General features: G+C 35.6%; 1 protein-coding gene across 1 annotated transcript in view; it reads right to left on the reverse strand.

Annotated features, from left to right (window-relative positions):
• The window catches only part of COL24A1 (collagen type XXIV alpha 1 chain), a 404,395-nt gene that overhangs the window by 61,451 nt on the left and 319,565 nt on the right, over positions 1-23,379 (reverse strand). Inside the window, exons 43-47 of the mRNA XM_042952735.1 lie at positions 21,996-22,049; positions 8,651-8,704; positions 8,487-8,540; positions 2,200-2,253; positions 964-1,071 (exon numbers count right to left, since the gene is read on the reverse strand). Coding sequence (XP_042808669.1) covers positions 964-1,071; positions 2,200-2,253; positions 8,487-8,540; positions 8,651-8,704; positions 21,996-22,049 — 324 coding nt within the window. The remainder of the gene's footprint in view (positions 1-963; positions 1,072-2,199; positions 2,254-8,486; positions 8,541-8,650; positions 8,705-21,995; positions 22,050-23,379) is intronic.

Here is a 23,379-nt window from a genome sequence, read left to right on the forward strand (position 1 = left end):
AGCTATGAGACACTTGAAAGTGATAATCTCAGTGCCTCAGAATGTATGTAGGTATGTATGTATTTTTTTTAAACTGAGGTATAATTGACCTCAGTTTCTAGATGCATAAAATGAGGATCGTAATTGTATATATCTTATAAGATTGTAAAGATTAAGTGAGTTGATGTAGTCAAACACTTTATCATGGTACCTGGCACATAGTTAGCATTATATGAACTTTTGCTGTTATTATTATGGAAATATTTCATTATAGGACAATAGAAAATTATAAGAATAAATATTTCATCTATTTGATTAACTAAATGGTAAGTTATGAATTTTCTCCCAATAAAGCTATAAATTCAAGACAAACCCAATGACAATTCAAGTTTTTATTTTGTTTTTAGAGAAACCCAGCAAATCTAATCTCAAATGTATGGGGGTAGAAGTGTAAAGAAGGGGAACTTGCCCCATTAAATATGAGGACACATTGCAAAGCCATAGAATAAGAACAGTGTGACAATACAAACAGACCAGAACAATTTTTTTCTGTAGAAGGCAAGAGAGTAAATATTTTAGATTTTGTGAGGCCATTGGTCTTTGCTGCAGCTACTGAACTCTGCTTTGTAGTACCAAAGCTGCCTTCAATGTTCCAAAGGTGGCTTAAGATATTTGATGAACTCAAAACACAGTTGGGTTGTGTAGTCCCTAAAATTGTGCTTCTTTATGGTTCTTATTTATAAACTTTTATATGTGCAAAAAATGGCATATATTATATATGAGTTATTAGATATAAAATATGCAAGAGAATGTACTCATTGACATTCCCTGGAGATCATAAACATAACTCCAAAACAACTATTAAAGCAGTGATTGGCTAATCTGAGACAGTATCAAAACTAAGAAAGCTAAAATACATATGGTCTAGCAAAAAGACACTTATAAATAAGAAACAAAAAGTAAAGAGATATTCATTCTACTCACAGGAAGTCCCTGTTTTCCTGGTAGCCCAACTTTTCCAGAGTTTCCTGAAATGCCATCGGCTCCATGGTATCCTTGCATGCCTTTTGGCCCAGGTAGGCCTGGAAGACCCTTGGTAATTAAATTACATGGATTATAGACAGATGCTGTACAAATGTTTAAATGACAATTACCTTTGGGAGGGGGATGTTTACATTTTTAATACCCTGCCCCAGGATAAATTTTCCTGTTTCCTGAATTCCTTTTTGGATTCCACAGATCAGGTAACTCTTTAAAAGTTCCCTAAACAGAAATGCCACCAAGCTAACTAAAATGTGCTGTGTAAGCTTTTCAGCTTTAGTGTAATTCTCTGATACTTTTCATTGTACTGGCCCATGCTTTACCCAGCTATGGTGAAAAGTCAGCTATATGCATCTGTCAACATAGGAAACAGCTATCATTTACTATCTGCAAAACCTCATGCCATATTATTTTCTCAAGAAACAAATTACAGTTCTTCTTGTTATCATTTTGAAATAGATGATTATATGACTGAATAAAGGTCTGAACATTTTTTTTCTACTCTTGGGTAAGTGGATATTACCTATATGAATCTCTGGTCTGAATGTGCTTATATTTTGTGTTCATTTTCTCTTCTTTTTTGAGCCAACACAGGCCACCCAAAGTAGACATCTCGCCCTTGGCTGGGGAAAACCAGCAGGAAGTAAGTCTCTGCTAATAAGCCAGTCAACACATATTTGCCTGCCTAGAGGAAGCTGATGGCTAAGGTAAAATCAATCTTTATTCTGTGATGAAATGATTTAAAACATTCTTTTCTAAGACTTTCTGTTCTACTTGCCAGGGAACTGAGAGGCTGAGTCCTTCCATTACAATCCAGCTTAGGCTTTTTATTCATGCTTGAAGATCTCTGACCTTTCTCACCAATCATTTAGTTATATTTCCAGTTCCCTGTTTTCAGTGGTTCATGATCAGAGAGTAGCATGAGTCCACAGAGAGAGCTCCATAACACCGGAAAATAGCATCCTTCAATTGTTGAGACTTGTATTTGTACAGCAAGCTTGGTTTTGAACTCATGGTCATATTTTGTTCCCTCTGTGTTCCAGCGTGGGCTTAAATTATTTTTTGAAGACAAGCTGATTTATCCAACACTTGTCATAATTGGCCCCAAACCTTTCTGCTTGCTGAAGTTGCCAATTCTATTTAGAAAAACAAGAAAGATGAAAAGGGTCTATTACTTACAGGAATCCCAGGTTTCCCAGCAGGGCCAGGAGTGCCTTTTTTCCCTTTAGGACCCTAAAAATGTGAAGCACAGCTGTAATTAATTGTAATAAACTTAATTAAACTGAAGGCATAGAAAAGAACCCTGAGACCTGGATGCCACAGCACGTAATGCCACTAACTAGCTGTATATCATTGAGATTGTCATTTAACCTCCCTGGGAGTCATTTTCTTTATCTGAAAATGAGAGTTTGACCAGATAATCTATAAATTTCCATCTAGCTCCAAATTCTATGATGTAAAAATTTAAATACTGGCTCTAAAAGGGAACTAAATATTATTTCATAAATGTCCACCTTTTCAGACAGAGCCTTTGTCTTCCTATTGAAAGTGGCAAAGTGATTTATTAATTCAGTAAACATTTACCAAGTTTTACGTGTCAGGTACTCTGTGCTCTGTAGGGAATGCAAAGTCAAAGTTACTGATCTCAAGGCACTCACAGTGTAGTAAGGGACATGAACCAATAGCCTAAAATGTGCTTATCTGGAAGCATAGACAAGAACATACTTGTGAATCAAAGAAAAGATATTTATTTCCCACGGAACTCTTTGTTTTTCCATGTGGGAGATGTTTTAAATCATAATTGATTCAGCAGTAACTGGTCTGCCAGGATAGTTAGGAATTTTGCCCTTGCAAATCATGCCATTATTGTGATGATATCCTAAAATTATTTTAAAAAGAAAAATGTGGAAAAGAGTGACCTAGTTCACAAATAAGAAAAAGAAGCATATTGTCATTACCAGACACATTTCTCAGAAGTCACAAACAGGATAATTCCACCAAAACGGGATGTTAAGTTATTCAAATTTCAGATAAATTGTGCCAAAGATTCAATTTGAGAACAACAAAGTAAATAATTTCATAACATATTACATCTTCTGAAAATGAACTTAATATTTTAAGAAGAAATAGTATATGTAGTAATAGAAAAAAAGGGCATTTTGTATAAGAGATAAAAATCTAACTTTGTTAGAATTTGATAATGGGAAGCTATATGGAACAAGAGTTCTACCTCCAACTTGGAGAACTACTTTACTTGACTTAAAAGGTCACTAATATAAAGTCTTTCTAAGGGTGAGGAAACCAGAAAATGAAACAGTAGATGATCTGATTTAAGTTGAAGGAGAAGAAATTTCTGGAACATATGCTCTCTAAAATAAAATATACCTTTTAGGACACAATAAAGAAATAAAACTACAAGATTTTAAATACTGAAAAAATTGTGATTTCAGTTATCTCTAATAGCACTAATTAAATAGTATATGAACTATGATAATATTCAAATATGTTAGCCAGAGTATTTTTTCCTTCACAGTATTTCTTTTTATGCAAAGTGATAGACCTGCTCTAGATTTTAGATTTTCAAAATAGACTTTCCCTTAGCTTATGGATTTCAACATAGTCTTCTGAAACTCATGGTGAGGTAATAATTTTAGAAGGATATAATATTTTGAGAAGAATACATTTTTAAAAAGAAAGCCTAATTTTTAATTAAATTTTATAACTTTTCCCCCAATGTTTATTTATTTTTGAGAGAGAGAGAGCATGAGAAGGGAAGGGGCAGAGAGAGAGGGAGACAGAGAATCTGAAACAGGCTCTGTGCTGTCAGCGCAAAGCCTGACATGAGGCTGGAACCCACAAACCGTGAGATCAGGGCCCCAGCTAAAGTTGGATGTTCAACCGAAAAAAAATGATTTTTAAATATGAAAACTCTATATTTGAGTACCAAAAACCAAGGTGACAAAGGAGTCCAGTCATACAATTTATGCCATAAAGAACAGATTTAGAATTATAATAGTATAAGAGAAAAATTTTTCTACTTAAGGGGATATAAATATCTTCAAGTTGGTGAAAGGTAAAAACAAAAGCATAAGAGAAGCAAGAGTGTTTGACACTGACAGGAATCTCTGAGAAGGGCCCTTTATACCTCACTCTGCCCTCAAGTCCTGGTGTGGGGGAAGCAATAATACCCTCAGATAAGTATGGGAATTTGGGCACAGAGACTATGGTTAGGGAGACTAAAGTCCTCATTCAGAAGTCCACATGAACTGCACTGAGTGTCAGCAGTAGAGTAGAAATTTCTACATTGGGATGTCTAGGCTGGTGGGCTTGAGAAAGTCTGAGTCCCACGAGCACCCAGCATGGTATGGGGATTAGCAGAATACATTTCCACGTGGCCAAGAACAGAAACAGATAGCTCTTAAAGACCTATATAAAAGAGACTTTGTACCTTTTCTGTACACAGAAAATAGCTATACATGCCAGCATGGATTAAAGAACTTCTGCAAGGAGGGCCAAGGTAGATGTCAACATGGTGGGATGATGGCTACTAAGGACCTAAATGGATGATGTGCATTTCAGTGTATACTGGTGTAAATAAATGACTGAAGACCAAACTCACCTTCCATTTCTCTTCCCCACCACTGCCACCCAGAATGTAACTGCAGACTTGACAAGAGAATGAATAGGAAAACTCTAAATCAAACGCAGGATATTTGTATGGATGGAGTTAAAGACAGTTAATTGACTAGAATGTTCTACCAATTAGGTTTCTACCACCAGGCAGGATGGGCACTCAGGATGGATGTTAAGTTCCATCATAAAGAACATAAACAAAATTATATTTTTAGTATACCTGAGTTTGTGACTTAAGGTTCAGACATACTACGCATGTAAGTAATGGCTTTACTCCAAATGCTTACATAACAAAATAAAAACAAAGAGATCCACATATCGTCACAGACTGATTACATTTTGGGATGACCATTATGTTGGGGATTATTTCAGAAAAGCTAAATGTTGTGCACTGAAATCTACATGTATGGGTCTGTTATCATGAAAACTAGGATGTTAATCAGACCTGGATGGGCATCAGGAAGCAGCTTCCAATAGAATAACACAAAAGAAAAAGTATGACTATAAAAATTATTTTTGAAGTATACTTTGCTACTTGTAATAGGACAATTGTGGTAAAATCTGCCTATTGAAGACAAAAAGTATTTAACAAATAACAAAACTGTAGTGTCTGCTGTTTCGAGATGTTCAAATCAGGAAAGATTTCCTTATTACAATTATTGTCATCCTACTAAAAGGAAGTAGGCCAGCTAGAAAAGCCATAGTCTAACAGTGGAGATTTTAAATGTATAAAGATCAATAAAGTGTAGAACACTGATACTTTAAAAAAACTGTACATTAAAAAAAAATCTCAAAATGGAATTGTTGGCTTATAACTAAATTAAGAGCCAGGTATTACTAAACATTAATCCTATGGAGAGGTAGTCTCTTTTTTGTAGGAAATTATAGATTTGGGCCAAAGACAAAGATAATATGTTGTTATATGAGGTGTTGGTACATGACTGAGTTGTTATCATAAGAAGGAAAAGAAAGTCACTCTTCAACTAATACCCAGAACTCAACTATAGTAAAGCTAGAAGTATTCTAATGCTACTTTCAAACTTAACTTACTCATGTTATTCTATTTAAATATTAAGTACCTCATAAATCAATAAATAGACTTTACTGTTTTAAATGGATCTGATTTCCAATAGGCCATCATGTTTTTCAAAGCTAAGCCAGACAAAAGAAAAAGCACAATTTTATGCTCACTCTAAAGACTACAAATAAAAATCGTTTGCCTTTCCTATTTGATAGTGGACATTTTAAAAATGTGTCATCATAGTCCAAAACCCGTTATTTAAATGAAGTTGAAGGATAGTTACCTCAATACTTAGCTAGTTCTAACTTTGTTAGGACAGATTTACAATACAAACACAGATTTAGAGTTAGGCAATAATTATACTCTTTCTCTCTCTTCTTTTTTTTCTCTAACCAAGAAATTTCAATTCACTAAAATCTGGAATTTTGTTTTGGAAGAAAAATAAGATTTTGGCTTGAGTCTTAGTCTTGGAAAGCCATTATAGGGCAGTTCACTACATTTAAATTACAAAAGTCTTTTTGAAAATGTAGTGGTTCTGCTATTGGATTTGACTTGTTCTTTCTCTCTACTGTGTCATGAATGAGAGCCCAATGAATAAGTTAGATGGTTAAGTAAAATTAATCATAAAAGATTTCAAAGTAATAGCAGGCTTTTGTATAATATTGGGAGTCAAGAAATAAAGTTTCTATTGTTAGTTCTGTTAACTAATTCTGTGATCTTAGGTAACTCAATCTGTCTGAGGCTTAAATTTCTTCATCTGTAAAATGAGAGGGTGGTCCAGATGATTTTAAAGGGCCATTTCTAAATCTAAAAAACAAATTTAAAGCTTTGCAAAAACAAGAAGACAGTAATTGGACAGGATCCACCTGACCACTGAAGGTGTCCCTAGTGAATAATACATGGTCAATGATTATTCTTGTAGCAATTATTACTATTTTAAATTCTTTTTAAAAAATGTTTATTTATTTTTGACAGAGAGAGAGAGAGAGCACAAGCAGGGGCAGAAGAGAGAAGGAGACACAGAATCTGAAGCAGGTTCCAGGCTCCCAGCTGTCAGCAAAGAGCCCGAAGCAGGGCTTGAACTCACCTATTGCAAGATCATGAACTTGAACTCACAAACCTGAGATCATGACCTGAGCTGAAGTCAGATGCTTAACCGACTGAGCCATGCAGGAGCGCCTAAGAGGCTTTTTAATGTAACCTTGAACTGTATGTCAGCATTGGCCAAGGCAGGAAAGAACTAATTCCCTTGAATTATACAGAATTTAAACCATGGCTTCTCAGAATCTTTTGGCTCTGATACCCAGGGTAAGTTGACCACATAGGCTGGATATGTAGTTGTTTAGTAAGAATATATGATTTTCACTGGCATAATTTTAACAGATACTAATAAATACCAAAACATTTCTTCTTCCTGAGATATGTCAAAAAAGAAAAAGAAAATACTAAGAATATGAAAGTACTAATTCTAAGAGATGAGAAATTTTGGGATCAAAACTTGGGGGAGAATTTGCATCCTTAGGCACTTAATGCAAGTCACAAGAAGGCAGTAGCAGTATTCTAGGTTCCTAGCTGTTTCCACTCCTTTTTCCAATTTTGGTGTTAAAAATTCTAAGCGGGGGAGGAGGGGTGCTTGGGTGGCTCAGATGGTTAAGTGTCCGACTCTTGGTTTCAGCTCAGGTCATAATCTCATGGTTCGTGAGTTCAAGCCCTGCTTCTGGCTACATGCTGATAGCTCAGAACCTGCTTGGGATTCTCTCTCCTCTCTCTGCTCTTCCCCTATTCATGCACACATGTGCTCTTTCTCCCTCAAAATAAATAAATAAACTTTTAAAAAATTCTAAGTGAATGAGACAATTATCTTCTCTCTGTGGTTTTCTCTTGTTAAGGCTTGCCTTTCATGGGATATTTTTATTTTTTATTTATTAGTTTTTATTTATTAAGGAACCTGACAAAGAGTTATTAGGTAGATGTCAAGACCATTCAAAAATGGCTTTAAGGTGAGTGAACACCTATGTAAAATCAGATTCAACTCAATTTTATTACTCCTTTAAGTAGGAAGCACAAAGTATGGGTGAAGATTGCTTAACAAATTAGGAGAAATGTGGTTTCAAATTCATTACTTTTTATCCATTCTCACCTAACTTATTATTAAAATTACACTAAAATTTTTTAAGAATTCTATTTAAGATCAATAGCATGTGAAATCAGAATGCCATGAAATGCAGGATAGCAGTAAACTGATGGTACAAATCACAAAGCAAGTTATAAGGCAACAACCTTCAGTAAGGTTGAGGCAACATCTATCAGTGCACAGGGAAAGAGACTACATCCAATAAGCTAATACATTTTTAGTTTGTTTGATAACAGATAACTGACTTATGGAAAACAAAAGTGTTTTAAACCAGTTGTGAGTCTGTGTCACATAGTCAAACTATTTCTCCCCCTACTCTACTACAACAACTAAGTAGGTTTGACTGATAGGGTTTCACTTTGCAATGCTGGTCTTAAGGCCTATTGGTACTTCTGCTTGAAATCCCAAGGAAAGAGGAGTAGTTTGGGACAACCTTAAGCAATTTTTACCAGAAGGCTGCTGGTAAAGGGAAATGTGGATGGCAGTCAAAACACATGAACTTAATCAATAATCTTGTTTTAGCACAATTATTGACAAATACTCTGATTAGAGGCCTACAGTGATCCTTGCTCTGGAAGGGTGAATGATCATTTAAGTTATGATAAACGGCAGCTCCTATGTCCCTGCTCTCTCAAACCAACAGTAAGTTTCAAATTATCTTAAATAATTTCAACTTACTTCAGATCCTCTCTCTCCTTTTAGTCCTTGTTCACCCTGGTCACCTGGCTCACCCTTTAATAAGAAACCAAAGAAAAATCACATAAAAAACAGACACCAAATAAGATATATTAACATTAATTTTTTTCAATGCCAGAATCACAAAGAATGTTCTCAAAACATACTGGGGGCCCTTGTTGTCCAGTAGCACCTCTTGGTCCTGGTATACCCATGTGGCCCTAGGAATAGAAAAGATTATATTATTAGAGTAAATAGAGACATGCAACTCAGAGAATAGGGTAGTATCACTTAAAATGGTAGCAAAATATTATAAAATTCAATTTAAATATCAAAAATTATGATTCTTTTTCAGAAATATTACAGAACATAATAGCCACTGGATATTATGACAATTGAGAAAGCCTGTAAAGTTTTGTTTTGTTTTGTACATAGGTCAACATAGTAGGTTGAATGGTAGTACACCTAAAGATCTCTATGCCCTAAACCCCACAGACTGTGAATATGATCTTTTTTGGAAAAAGGGTTTTTGCAGATATCATTAAGTTAATGATCTTAAAAAGAGATTATCCTGAATGGCCTATGACAAGTACCCTTAGAAGAGAGAGATAGATACAAACAACAAAGAAGAGGGCCATGTGAAGGCATAGGCAGAAACTGGAGCTATGCAGCCACAAGGAGCATTGTCAGCCATCAGAAGCTAGAAGAGGAAAGGAAGAATTCTCTTCTAGAAACTGCAGAGGGAGCAAGGTCTGTTAACACCATCGTTTCAGATTTCTGGTATTTAGAACTGGGAGAGAATAAATTTCTGTTGTTTGAAACCGCCCAGTTTATAATAATTCTGGTCAGGAAACTAAGACAGTAAATAACCAAAGAAATAAAAAGTTTGAGAACAAATTTCCTTTTTCAGCCTATTCCTATTGTAGAAGTGTACTATGGTCTCCATTTTTACAAACTAAGTTCATACCACTTGGATAAATTTAGTATTGAAAATTGGGAGTCATTAATGTATATAATGCCAAGACACATCAAGTGACTTTGATATTCAGCAGTCTGTCATAACCCTAGTTCTCCTAGGAAGGAATGCTGACCTACCACATTTCCCTTTTCAAGTGTGTAAATAGAAACTAGCAACAACAAGGGCATGTCAGATTATGCATAAAGAATTCTGCATGCAGTCTCATTCTTCCCCTTCCCTACCATCCTTTTCACTTTAGAATTTCTTTCCTCCTACTCTGTGTATTACAGAAAGAATGCCATAGAAAAAACAGTTAGTAGGCACATCTCCTTTTTCTGGACTAGGAGAAATAAGGATTGCCTATATAGACTAATGATATTTATCTCACAGAAAGATAAGTTTAAGCTCTCTTTGTTTGCATTCTTTGAGGCAATTGTCTGTGGTTTTAAGACTCAACCTCCTGATTAAAAAAAAAAAAAAAGAATTATTTAACAGAGTGAACATTGCCAAGAGACAAAGACTGTTTGGAAGGCTTTCTATAGAACGTGGCCATAACTAAAGAGAATACCATTACCACACATGGCCTTACTAGCAAAACATGAGCAGAGTCAACAATAACAGAATCAGGTCAGTCAAGAGGAAATGTGGTGTAAGTATATATGACTATTATAAGTCATTGATGAAGCAGAATTCAGGAGAGAAGTGATTGGTGAAAGGATGAAGTTACACAACGTAGTGAGAGTGAACAGATGAGCAAACTATAAAACTCAGGATCATGATGGCCAGTTGTGACTTTGCCACCATTTTTGTCTGTGTTTTATAAAGACCTTTTTAGAATGGTCATAGAATAGCCAATAGCTTCTCCTGGTTTTGTGAAGTCTGGATACAAATCTCACTAAAAACAAACTTGCTTTCTAGAAGTTTCACTGTAATTCCTCTAGTTCTGTCTATTTCAATAAAAATTGAGAAAGGCCATTTTCTGCAATGTTAAAAGTTAAATATGATGTAGTAAATATTATTATAAAGTTATGTAGGCAAGGTTATGGGAAGTGATTGACTTTGATGTGATGATAAGCTGAATCTTGAAGGATGAGTGTTCCAGGCAGTAAAGTAAAAAGAGGATATTCTGACAGACTGGATAGCATGGGGGAATAAATGAAGATTTATCTGACAGAACATGTTAAGTGGAGAATGGATTTGAGAGGGCTATGACTAGGGATAGGGAGTCTCGTTTGGAAGCTATTACAATAATTCAGACAAAAATGATGAAACCTAAACTAAAGTAGGGCAAAATGGCTAGATTCCAGAGCTATCTAAGGTCAAAAGAAATGCCCAATTAAATTTGAGAGATGAGAGAGAAAGGAGAGGAGGGAGATAACAAGAGAGATAAAGAGACAGAAAGAAACAAAAGGAGAGAAATAGAGAGCAACAGACACACAGAGAGAGCAATAGACAGAGGGGGACAGAGAGATAGAGAGAAGGACTATTCATTTATTGGCTTGAACACCTTAATGTCTGATGGTAGCATTCACTGAATTGAAGACATAGAAAGAATATGATCAAGTTTGGGGAGAATGATAAAACTGACCAAACCAAAGTGAAATGGAGTTTGAGCTAGAACATAATTTATTCCATGTATTTATAGGACTTCATCTCACACAAATTTAGTCTGATTTAATCTTGGGTATCTGTATATTTCTGCTCATATTTTTAAAAAGCAGATGTTGACAGTATAATATGCTTATTCCCACTATATTTTCTGTCTTTCTCAAGCCTTACATGAATTTATCTCGACCTTTGGGATGTATAGTTTTCTGGATGACAACTATAATTTACTATATCTGTTTTTATGCTGATTAAATGTTCTTATTTTATGTCTTCTACATGTGATGTCCACAGAGGCAAATACTGTATCTGGGGTATCCAGTATTATACTTATGTCTTCTAGCTCTGTTCCTGGCCCATGGCAGACACTCAAATATATGATGAGTGGACAGAGATTTTATTATGCATGACACATAAGATCTGTCATGTATAATGATTCCTAATAAGTACTAAGTACTTACTAATAAGTATTTATTGATGATAATGAGCAAGACACATGACTTTTGTAATTCTCAGTTTCTTCAAGAGGAAAAAAGAACAAAGGATGGTTAACAAGATTTTAAAAAATTTCTAATTGTTCACAGCAAAATGGAAGCAAATCTACATTATCATTCAATTTTTTTAATCCCAAAAGATAACTGTGAGCTCACTACAATTGTAAGAACATTTGTAAATATAAAAATGTTTTTAAAAAGATTGGTGATAATCATTCAGTCATAGAAAGGCATGGAGTACTAAAACTTTCTACAACATCGATTACAATATAATACATTATATTAAGTGAAATGAAGCCAGACACAAAAAACTATATATTATACAATTCCATTGATATGAAATATCCAGAAGAGATAACTCAATAGAGTCAGAAAGCAGAGTAATGGTTGCCAAAACCTGGGAGAAATACAGACTGACTGCTTAATGGGTATGGGGCTTCCTTTCTAGGGTAATGTAAATGTTCTGGAATTATGTAGCGTGTGATGGTTGTACAATATTGGGAATGTACTAATATCTTTGAATTGTACACTTTAAAATTGTTAAAATGGTAAATTTTATATTATGTATATTTTAGTACAATTAAAAGAAAGGTTGACGATAATGTTAATCATTAGTTTACCACAGTGAAATGATAGTATATACACTTTAAAATGATAGAAAAACAAACATTTGAAAATTTCACCTGAGGCTACAACAGAATAATCTAACTATAAATAAAGCACAGTTGCCCTGTATGAATCAAACCTGTGCTTGGAAAACCTGGCAGGGGACAAGTGTGGAGATTTCATGGCTTTCAGATGTTTAAGCAATAAAATTATTATGGCTGCCTGGTTCATGATGGCTTGTTTAGAATAAAACCACCAACAAATTACAAAATGACCTCTAAAGACTAAGGACATAGGATAGAATAAGACATAAAGGAAGATGTGGATCAAACTAATTCATGAAATATTGACAACTGAAAACATAATCAGGAATATTTGTGGAATAAGGAAGGAGAAATTGGTTCCACAGTGAGCCCAGGAAGAAGTTCTCTGATGAAGGATTTCTGAATAAGGTGTGACTATTCAGAATAAGACAGGCAGGGTTTCTCTTCTGCTAGCCAGATGAAGAGATTATTTTCTTCTTCCAAAAGAATATTTATCTGTTTGTTTGCCAGTAAATTTGCTAGTTTAGCAACCAAATATTTCATAGTTGGTAGAGGCCAAAAGAAGATATTGCAAGAACTTGATTTTCCTGAGAATGTGTGAAGTTATGCACAGAAAAGGCTAAGGAAGGGGTTTTCCAAAATGGCGCAGCAGCATAGAAGTTCTCAGCTTGTCTCATTGCTGAAGTGCAGCTAGATCAGCACCAAACCATTTTGAACACCTAGGAAATTGATCCGATGATTAACACAACAATCTGCATAACTTGAGCCACAGAACTCAGCAGGTACACGGTGCGAAGAGGTGAACTGGGGGAGAAAAAGTTGTAGAGGGTAAGGAGGTGTTTTTCTGGACAGAGAACAGAGAAAGGAAAAGGGGGAGAGTACAGCACACTAGGATCATGCAGGAAAAGCACTCCCCCCAAAAGTAGCTGGAAAGTGTGGAAACACTGACAAGGGACTGAACAAGAAACCTGTTCTTAAAAACCACTGCTGGGGAGAAAGGGGACGGTTATAATACCATTAGGAATCTATAAACAGTGGAGCACAGATTTGGAAGTTCTGGAGCTCAATACCTGGCAGTGCTCTGGTTTTGAGTAAATCCCCAGGAGCAGAGAGCGAGGTTAAAGGGATCTGTGGGCCACAAGGGGAGAAGGGGTTCCCCTGCTTTGAGTGCATTTGGTAGAGGCCATATGGCCTCCCCACAGGCAAAGTTCCCAGTGGACTCTGGAGAGCAGCCTCATTTGCTGATATTGGGACAAAGACACCAGAGTGCAGTGAAACCTGGCTCTGGCTGTATGTTGTGATTTGCCATAATCTCTGAACCTCCGCTGCTGCACCACTGCATGAACACATTCTGGTGCAAGCTGGCCATTGCTCAGTGAGACATTCCCCCAGAGGGTCAGAGTGGGTCCAACCTGCAGGGTTCTCTGAAATGAGGGGTTTGGAAACACATCCCCATCTGAGATAAAACTCGGGAGGGAGGTGCTGCCTAACAGGCTGATGACTTGGACATGGACAGGGTATAAGTGGGGAATGGACAGAAGCCTGAGACAAAGGAGGGGTTCTTGATTGTGGATCGGTGAGAGCACAAAATTTCTGTGCTAAAAACTAGGAAGTTAGGTGAAGCCATTTCCACTGCCCCTGCCCATGCACACGGTCATGCATGCCACACCAATCCACCCCAGTAAGCTGAGCAGTGCCACCTAACGAAGAATGGAGCTGTTACAACAAGTCCCACCCAACTGTGACCTCCAAGTTCAGTCCCCTAGAAGACCAGCACAAGTCACTCCATGTGCTTAGTATATGGACTATAGAGTGCTTCATAGTTTGAGTTCTAGGAGAAACTGGATGTAACTTCATTCAGGTTTCATTCTGTTTCCTGGTTTATCTATTCTTTTTTTTTGCTTCTGTGTTTGTTTAAATTGTTTTTCCCCTTCTCCTTTCTTTTCTTTTTCTTGGATAGAGAAAGAGAAAAAATTACTTTTATTTTCTTTTTAAAAAAATATGTTTAAGTCTTTTTACTATGTTTTTATTTTTTTGTAAATCTTTTTATTCTATTCCACTTTCTTCATTTCATTTTATTCTACTTTATTATATACACGTTTTTTATGTTTTTAAACTTTTCTTACTATTTTTTTCATTTTCTTTCCTATTGTTTCTCTATTATATCAAAAATTTTCAACAACCACCAAAACACACCTAGGATCTAGCTTCCTTTATTTATGTATTTTTTTGTTTCTCATTTTCTCATTTTTATTTTTTACTTTATTAATTCTTTTTCTTCCTCCAAAATGACAAAACTAAGGAATTCACCCCAAAAGACAGAACAGGAAGAATTGACAGCCAAGGGTTTAATGAACAGAGATATAAGAAAGATGTCTGAACTAGAATTTAGAACGATGATAATAAGAATACTAGCTGGGGTTGAAAAAAGCATAGAATCCCTTTCTGCGGAGATAAAAGAAGTAAAATCTAGTCAGGACAAAATTAAAAAGTTTAGGGGCGCCTGGGTGGCGCAGTCGGTTAAGCGTCCGACTTCAGCCAGGTCACGATCTCGCGGTCCGTGAGTTCGAGCCCCGCGTCAGGCTCTGGGCTGATGGCTCGGAGCCTGGAGCCTGTTTCCGATTCTGTGTCTCCCTCTCTCTCTGCCCCTCCCCCGTTCATGCTCTGTCTCTCTCTGTCCCAAAAATAAATAAAAAATGTTGAAAAAAAAAAATTAAAAAAAAAAAAAAAAAAAAAAAAAATTAAAAAGTTTATAACCAAGATGGAATCTCAGATGGATGCCACAACAGCAAGGATGGATGAAGCAGAGCAGCGAATCAGCGATATAGAAGAGAAAATTACGGAGAATAATAAAGCAAAAAAAAGAAAAAAAAGAAAAAAAGAAAAAGGGAAGCTAATGCAAAAAAGCATGGTACAAGAATTAGAGAACACAGTGACTTACTAAAAAGGAATAACATCCAAATCATAGGAGTCCAAGAAGATGAAGAGAGAGAAAAAGGGGTAGAAGGTTTATGTGAGAATATTATAGCAGAAAACTTTCCTAATCTGGGGAAAGACACAGAAATCAAAATCCAAGAAGCATAGAGAACTCCCATTAGATTCAATAAAAACCGACCATCAATAAGGCATATCATAATCGAAATCACAAAATACACAAACAAGAAAAGAATTATGAAAGCAAGGGAAAAAAAATCCTTCACCTATAAGGGAAGACAGATCAGGTTCACAGCAAACCTATCCACAGAAACGTGGCAGGCCAGAAAGGAGTGGCAGGATGTATTCAACGTGGTAAGTTGACAAAATATGCAGCCAAGAACTCTTTATCCAGCAAGGCTGTCATTCAAAATAGAAGGAGGGATAAAGGGCTTCTCAGACAAACGAAAACTAAAGGAGTTAACTAAGTTGACAAAATATGCAGCCAAGAACTCTTTATCCAGCAAGGCTGTCATTCAAAATAGAAGGAGGGATAAAGGGCTTCTCAGACAAACGAAAACTAAAGGAGTTAACTAAACTAAACCAGCCCTGAAAGAAAATTTAAGGGGGACTCTCTGAGGGGAGAAAAGATGACACAAAACAAAAAAGGCCAAAAGCAACAAAGATTAGAAAGGACCAGAGAACATCACCAGAAACTCCAACTCTACAGGCAACACAATGGCACTAAATTCATATCTTTCACTATTCACTCTAAATGTCAATGGACTAAACGCTCCAATCAAAAGACATAGGGTATCAGAATGGATAAGAAAATAAGATCCATCTATATGTCATTTACAAGAGTTTTAGACCTTCAGATTGAAAGTAAAGAGATGGAGAACTATCTATCATGCTAATGGTCACCAAAAGAAAGCTGTGGTACCCATACTTATATCAGACAAACTAGATTTTAAAATAAAGACTAACAAGAGATGAAGAAAAGCATTATATCATAATGGGTCTATACATCAAGAAGATCTAACAGTTGGAAACACTTATGCTCCCAATGTGAAAACACTCAAATATATAAATCAATTAATCACAAACATAAAGAAACTCATTGATGATAATACCATAATAGTAGAGGACTTCAACACCCCACTTACAACAATGGAAAGATCATCTAAGCAGAAAATCAACAAGGAGACAATGGCTCTGAATGACACACTGGACTGGATAGACTTAACAGATATATTCAGAACATTTCATCCTAAAGCAGCAGAATACATATTCTTCTTGAGTGCATATGGAACATTCTCCAGATCAGATCACATACTGGGACACAACTCAGCCTTCAACAAGAACAAAAAATCAAGATCATACCGTGATCATATATTCAGACTGATCATATATTCAGACCACAATGCTATGAAACTCAAAATCAACCACAAGAAAAAAATTGGAAAGACCACGAATACTTGAAGATTAAAGAACATTCTACTAATGAATGAATGGGTTAACCATGAAATTAAAGAGGAGAATAAAAAGTACATGGAAGTCAATGAAAATGATAACATGACAGCCCAAAACCTCTGGGATGCAGAAAAGGCAGTCATAAGAGGGAACTACATAGAAATCCAGGTGTTCCTAAGGAAGCTAGATCTCAGATAAACAACCTAACCTTACACCTTAAAGAGCTGGAAAAAGAACAGCAAATAAAGCCTGAAAACAGCAGAAGATGGGAAATAATAAAGATTAAAGCAGAAATCAATGATATAGAAATTAAAAAAAAAAGTAGAACATACCAATGAAACCAGGAGCTGATTTTTTTTTAAATTTTTTTTAACGTTTTATTTATTTTTGAGACAGGGAGAGACAGAGCATGAACAGGGGAGGAGCAGAGAGAGGGAGACACAGAATCTGAAATAGGGTCCAGGCTCCGAGCTGTCAGCACAGAGCCCGACGCGGGGCTTGAACTCACAGACTGTGAGATCATGACCGAAGTCAGCCACTTAACTGACTGAGCCACCCAGGCGCCCCCAGGAGCTGATTTTTTGAAAGAATTAACAAAATTGATGAACTCCTAGCCAGTTTGATCAAGAAGAAAAAGGAAAGGACCCAAATAAATAAAATCACGAATGAAAGAAGGGAGATCACAACCAACATTGCAGAAATACAAATAATAATAAGAGAATATTATGAGCAATTATATGCCAATAAATTGGACAATATGGAAGAAATGGACAAATTCCTAGAAACATATAAACTACCAAAACTGAAACATGAAGAAATAGAAAATTTGAACAGACTTATAATCAGGAAAGAAATAGAATCAGTAATCAAAAATCTCCCCCCACCCTCCCAAAAAAGGAGTCCAGGGCTAAATGGCTTTCCAGGGGAAAGCCTGGAATTTTACCTGGAAACATTTAAAGAAGAAGAGATAATGCCTATTCTTTTGAAACTGTTGCAAAAACTAGAAATGGAAAGAAAACTTACAAACTCATTCTATGAGTCCAGCATTACCCTGATTCCAAAGCCAGACAAAGACCCCACTAGAAAGGAGAGCTACAGACCAATTTCCCTCATGAACACTGATGCAAAAATTCTCAACAAAGATACTAGCCAACTGGATCAAACAATACATTAAATGAATTATTCACCATGATCAAGTGGGATTTATTCCTGGGATGCAGGGATGGCTCAATATCCACAAATCAATCAATGTGATACATCACATTAATAAAAGAAAGAATAAGAACCACATGATCCTCGGGGCATCTGGGTGGCTCAGTCGGTTGAGCGTCCAACTTCGGCTCAGGTCATGGTCTAGTGGTCTGTGAGTTCGAGCCCCACGTCAGGATCTGTGCTGACAGCTCAGAGCCTGGAGCTACTTCGGATTCCGTGTCTCCCTCTCTCTCTGCCCCTCCCCTGCTCATGCTCTGTCTCTCTCTGTCTCAAAAATAAACATTTAAAAAAAAAAGAACCACATGATCCTCTCAATAGATGTAGACAAATCATTTGACAAAATACAACATCCTTTCTTGATAAAAACCCTCAAGAAAGCAGGGATAGAAGGATCATACCTCAAGATCATAAAAGCCATGTATGAAAGACCCACCATTAATATCATCCTCAATGGGGAAAAATTGAGAGCTTTCCCTCTAAGGTCAGGAACATGACAAGTATGTCCACTCTTACCACTGTTTTTCAACATAGTGTTGGAAGTCCTAGCCTCAGCAATGAGAAAACACAAAGAAATAAAAGGCATCCAAATCGGCAAGGAGGAAATCAAATTGTCACTTTTTGCAGGTGACATGATACCCTATGTGGAAAACCCAAAAGATTCCACCAAAAAACTGCTAGAATTGATCCATGAATTCAGCAAAGTCACAGGATATAAAATCAATGTACAGAAATTGGCTGCATTTCTATACATCAATAATGAAGCATCAGAAAGAGAAATCAAGGAATTGGTCGTATTTACAATTGCACCAAAAACCATAATATACCTAGGAATAAACCTAACCAAAGAGGTGAAAAATCTATACACTGAAAACTATAGAAAATTTATGAAGGAAATTGAAGAAGACACAAAGAAATGGAAAAACATTCCATGCTCATGGATTGGAAGAATAAGTATTGTTAAAATGTCAATACTTTCCAAGGCAATCTACATATTTAGTGCAATCCCTATCAAAATAACACCAGCATTCTTCACAGAGCTAGAACAAAGAATCTTAAAATTTGTATGGAACTAAAAAAGACCCTCAATAGCCAACGCAATCCTGAAAAAGAAAATCAAAGCTGGAGACATCATAATTCTGGACTTCAAGCTGTATTACAAAGCTGTAATCATCAAGAAAGGATGATATTGGCACAAAAACAGACACATAGATCAATGCAACAGAATAGATAACCCAGAAATGGACCCACAAACATATGGCCAACTAATATATGAAAAAGCAGGAAAGACTATCCAATGGAAAAACAACAGTCTCTTCAGCAAATGGTATTGGGAAAACTGGACAGTGGCATGCAGAAGAATGCTCCTGGACCACTTTCCTACTTAAAATTAAACTCAAATTAGATGGAAGACCTAAATGTAAGACAGGAAGCCATCAAAATCCTAGAGGAGAAAGATGGCAAAAACCTCTTTGACCTTGGCTGCAGCAACATCTTACTTGACATGTCTCCACAGGGAAGGAAACAAAAGCAAAAATGAACTACTGGGACCTCATCAAGATAAAAAACTTCTGCATTGCAAAGGAAACCATCAACAAAACTAAAAGGCAATCAACAGAATGGGAAAAGATATTTGCAAATGACCTATCAGATAAAGGGTTAGTATCCAAAATCTATAAAGAACTTACCAAACTCAACACCCCAAAACCAAATAATCCAGTGAAGAAATGCGCAGAGGACATGAATAGACACTTTTCCAAAGAAGACATCCAGATGGCCAACAGACACATGAAAAGATGTTCAATATCACTCATCATCAGGGAAATACAAATCAAAACCACATTGAGATACCACCTCACACCAGTCAGAGTGGCTAAAATTAACAACTCAGGAAACAACCGATGCTGGTGAGGATGTGGAGAAAGGGGAACCCTCTTGCACCCTCGGTGGGAATGCAAACTGGTGTCTGGAACAGTGTTGAAGTTCTTTAAAGAATTAAAAATAGAACTACCCTAAGGCCCAGCAACTGCACTACTAGGAATTTATACAAAGGATACAGGCGTGCTGTTTTGAAGGGGCACATGCATCTCAATGTTTATAGCAGTGCTATCAACAATAGCCAAAGTATGGAAAGAGCCCAAATGTCCACTGACTGATGAATGAATAAAGATGATGTGGTATATATATACAATGGAATATTACTCGGCGATGGAAAAGAATGAAATCTTGCCAGTTGCAATGGAACTAGAGTGTATCATGCTAAGTGAAATTATTCAGTCAGAGAAAGACAAATGTCATATGACTTCACCCATATGTGGAATTTAAGATATGAAACAGATGAACATAAGGGTATGGAAGCAAAAATAATATAAAAACAGGGAGGGAGACAAATCATAAGAGATGCTTAAAGATAGAGAACAAACTTAGGGTTGCTGGAGGGGTTTTGAGTGGGGGGATGGGCTAATTGGGCAAGGGGCAATAAGGAGAACACTTGTTGGGATGAACACTGGGTCTTATAAGTACATGATGAATCACTGGATTCTATTCCTGAAATCATTATTATACTATATGTTAACTAACTTGGATATAAATTTTAAAAAATTAAAAAATGAAAAAAATGAAAAAAAACTGAAAATGAACTAAAAAAATAGAGTCATGTTGTTTTTCAAGCAAAAAAAAAAAAGCTAAGGAAGTTTAAGATGCTTTTCAAATTTTTCTGGAAGCAGTGGTTTGGCTTCTCAACCCAAAAAGAACCTAAATACACTGAATTCCTTGGATTAAGAAACACTTATAGATCCAAATGTTATGTAAATTGGAAACAGAATATACGTGATATTCAAAAAATGTTTCTCTAAAAATAGAAGTCCAAGATGGCCACCACAACAATTTCACAAACATTTAGAGTGACCTTCAACATTTACTTCAAAGAGAATTTTAGGAAGTGAAAGTTGATTTTTCAGATTTCAGGCTTGAGGAAATTAATATATTGATGATAGTTACCTACCTACCAGTTTGTCCATTCAATCTGGCTATTTAAGTCTTCATTTCAAATATGGCCACTGATATTTTTACATGGGAGAGGGGTATATTGGATCAAACAACCCATCAATTCACTATTAAAAATGAATTATGTTTATATACATATTATATACTATTATGTACAAAACTCAGAACAAAACATTGTAGAAGAAAGAGAGAGGTCATATTCAAATTAGGGAGCTAAGATATCTGCACATTAAAAATAATTAGCAAATATATTAGCAACATAAGATGGTAAAATATTTCTATTGAATAACTTCTATAAATAATAAATATTATAGGACTGAGGAATATGGAAAGATTACTGTTCGGGTGAGCTTAGGAAAAGGGAGTCTGTACTAGATTGTGAAGGAAAGATAGGATTTATGTAGATAAAGTTTAGATAATACTGTGAGTATGCACAGAATGTTGTGAGAAAATGAATGACATAGAAACTATAGGGAGAGAGTTATCAGATGACCAATTTGTTTAGCAACTGACACTATAAACAGGAAGGGAAGAGAGATAAGACAGGAATAGAGAACATCCTAAACATAAATATGCTAATAAAAATGACATGGAATAAATTCTATACATAATCTAATACAATTTTGGCTGATGAAGTTGGTCTCATAAAATCCTTCTAAGAGTGAAAGAGGACAAAAACTGACAGAAGGCTTGAGAATATAATGACATTCATCCACCTATTTGACAACTCTATTGAATTCCTACTATACATCAGGAACATTATGTTCTAGAAATTGGGTATATAAAGATGAAAAAACCAGACAAGAGTCTCATTTTCATGGATCTTACTTTTTGGTAGGGAAAGACAAGACACTAAACAAAAAACCAAATGTATATAAAAAAAGTGGTTAGATAATATAGATGGCATTAAATATCATGAAGTAAATCTAATATGATGCAAAGTGAAGAATAGAAAGAGAAGGCCTTTCCCGAAGTAACATTTCAGCTGAGATCTGATGATGAGAAAAAAGCAGCAATGGGAGGAGGTGAAGATGAGTCCAGAAAAAAAGGAACAGAAAGTACAAAGAACTAGGCTTCTTCTGGGATCAAAACCTTAAGATATTACTCATAACTCAATAATGCTTATTTTCATTTGAAACTGAGCAAAACCACCAGAGAACACTGATTCAATTTAGAAGCAAGGTGTGAAATTTGCTGTAATTACCTTATAGCCCTCTGCTCCAGGCTCTCCTCTCTCTCCTTGTTCCCCCACAGGACCCTACAGAGACCACATGCAAAAACAATCAGTTCCACAGCTGGATCCAAGTATTTGTGAATGCAGATAATACAGTTAGTGTGGCATATTTTTTTCCCCAAAAATGTGAAACCAAATGTATAATTATTTGTTTAGTTCCACTAATATATTTCAAAAGACTGAATATCAATAACATTAAGAACATCATAAGCATTGAATTATTTGAAGAGAATCTCATAGTGATCTTGCTAGGAAAAATACTGAAGAAATGAAGTCCACTTAAACATTATGAATTTTCAGATGGATGAAGTATGTTATACATGATGTCAAATTAGCTTGCATTTTTACTTAATGTTAAAATGATAGAAAAAGATTTAATCTGGATCATTCAGCCATGTAATCAATTCCATTAATTAGAAGATCAATTTAATAATCTTTTTATTTATTTATTTTTATATTTTGAAGTACAGTTGGCATACAATATTATAATAGTTTCAGACATACAACATAATGGTTTGACATTTATACACATTATGAAATGATCACCAGAATAAGTCTGGTCACCATCTGTCACTATATGTAGTTATTATAATACTATTGACTATATTCGCTATGCTGTACTTCACATCCCCATGACTTATGTATTTTATAACTGAAAGTCTATAACTCTTAATCCCCTTCACCTATTTCACCCACCTCCTTATACCCTCCCCTCTGGCAATCACCAGTTTGTTCTGTGTACTTATGAATCTGTTTCTGTTTTGTGTTGTTTTGTTTTTTGGACTCCACATGTAAGTAAAATAATACACAATTTGTTCCTCTCTTATTTCACATAGCATAATGCCCTCTAGGTTCATTTTTGTTGTCATGAATGACAAGAATTCACTCTTTTTATGGCTAAGTAATATTACATTTTGTGTGTGTGTATATATATACATCTTCTTTATCCATTTGTGTATCAGTGAACACTTAGGTTGTTTCCATATCATGGCTATTGTAAACAATGCTGCAATGAACATACATACAATGAAGATACAGGTGTATGTATCTTTTCATATTATGTTTTTCAATTTTTTTTTCAGATAAATACCCAGATGTCAAATAGCTGGATCCTGTGGTATTTCTATTTTTAATTTTTTTGAGTAATCTCCATACTGGTTTACGTAGTGGCTGCACCAATTTATATTCTACCAACAGTGCATGAAGGTTTCTTTTTTTCCACATTCTCACCAACATTTGTTATTTCTTGTTCTTTTTTGATACTAGTCATTCTGACAGCGATGAGGTGAAATCTCACTGCGGTTTTGATATGCATTTCCCTGATTAGTGATGTTGAGCATTTTTTCATATGTCT

This window comes from Panthera leo, chromosome C1 (genome assembly GCF_018350215.1).
Source record: "Panthera leo isolate Ple1 chromosome C1, P.leo_Ple1_pat1.1, whole genome shotgun sequence".
In the NCBI taxonomy this organism is placed as follows: domain Eukaryota; kingdom Metazoa; phylum Chordata; class Mammalia; order Carnivora; family Felidae; genus Panthera; species Panthera leo.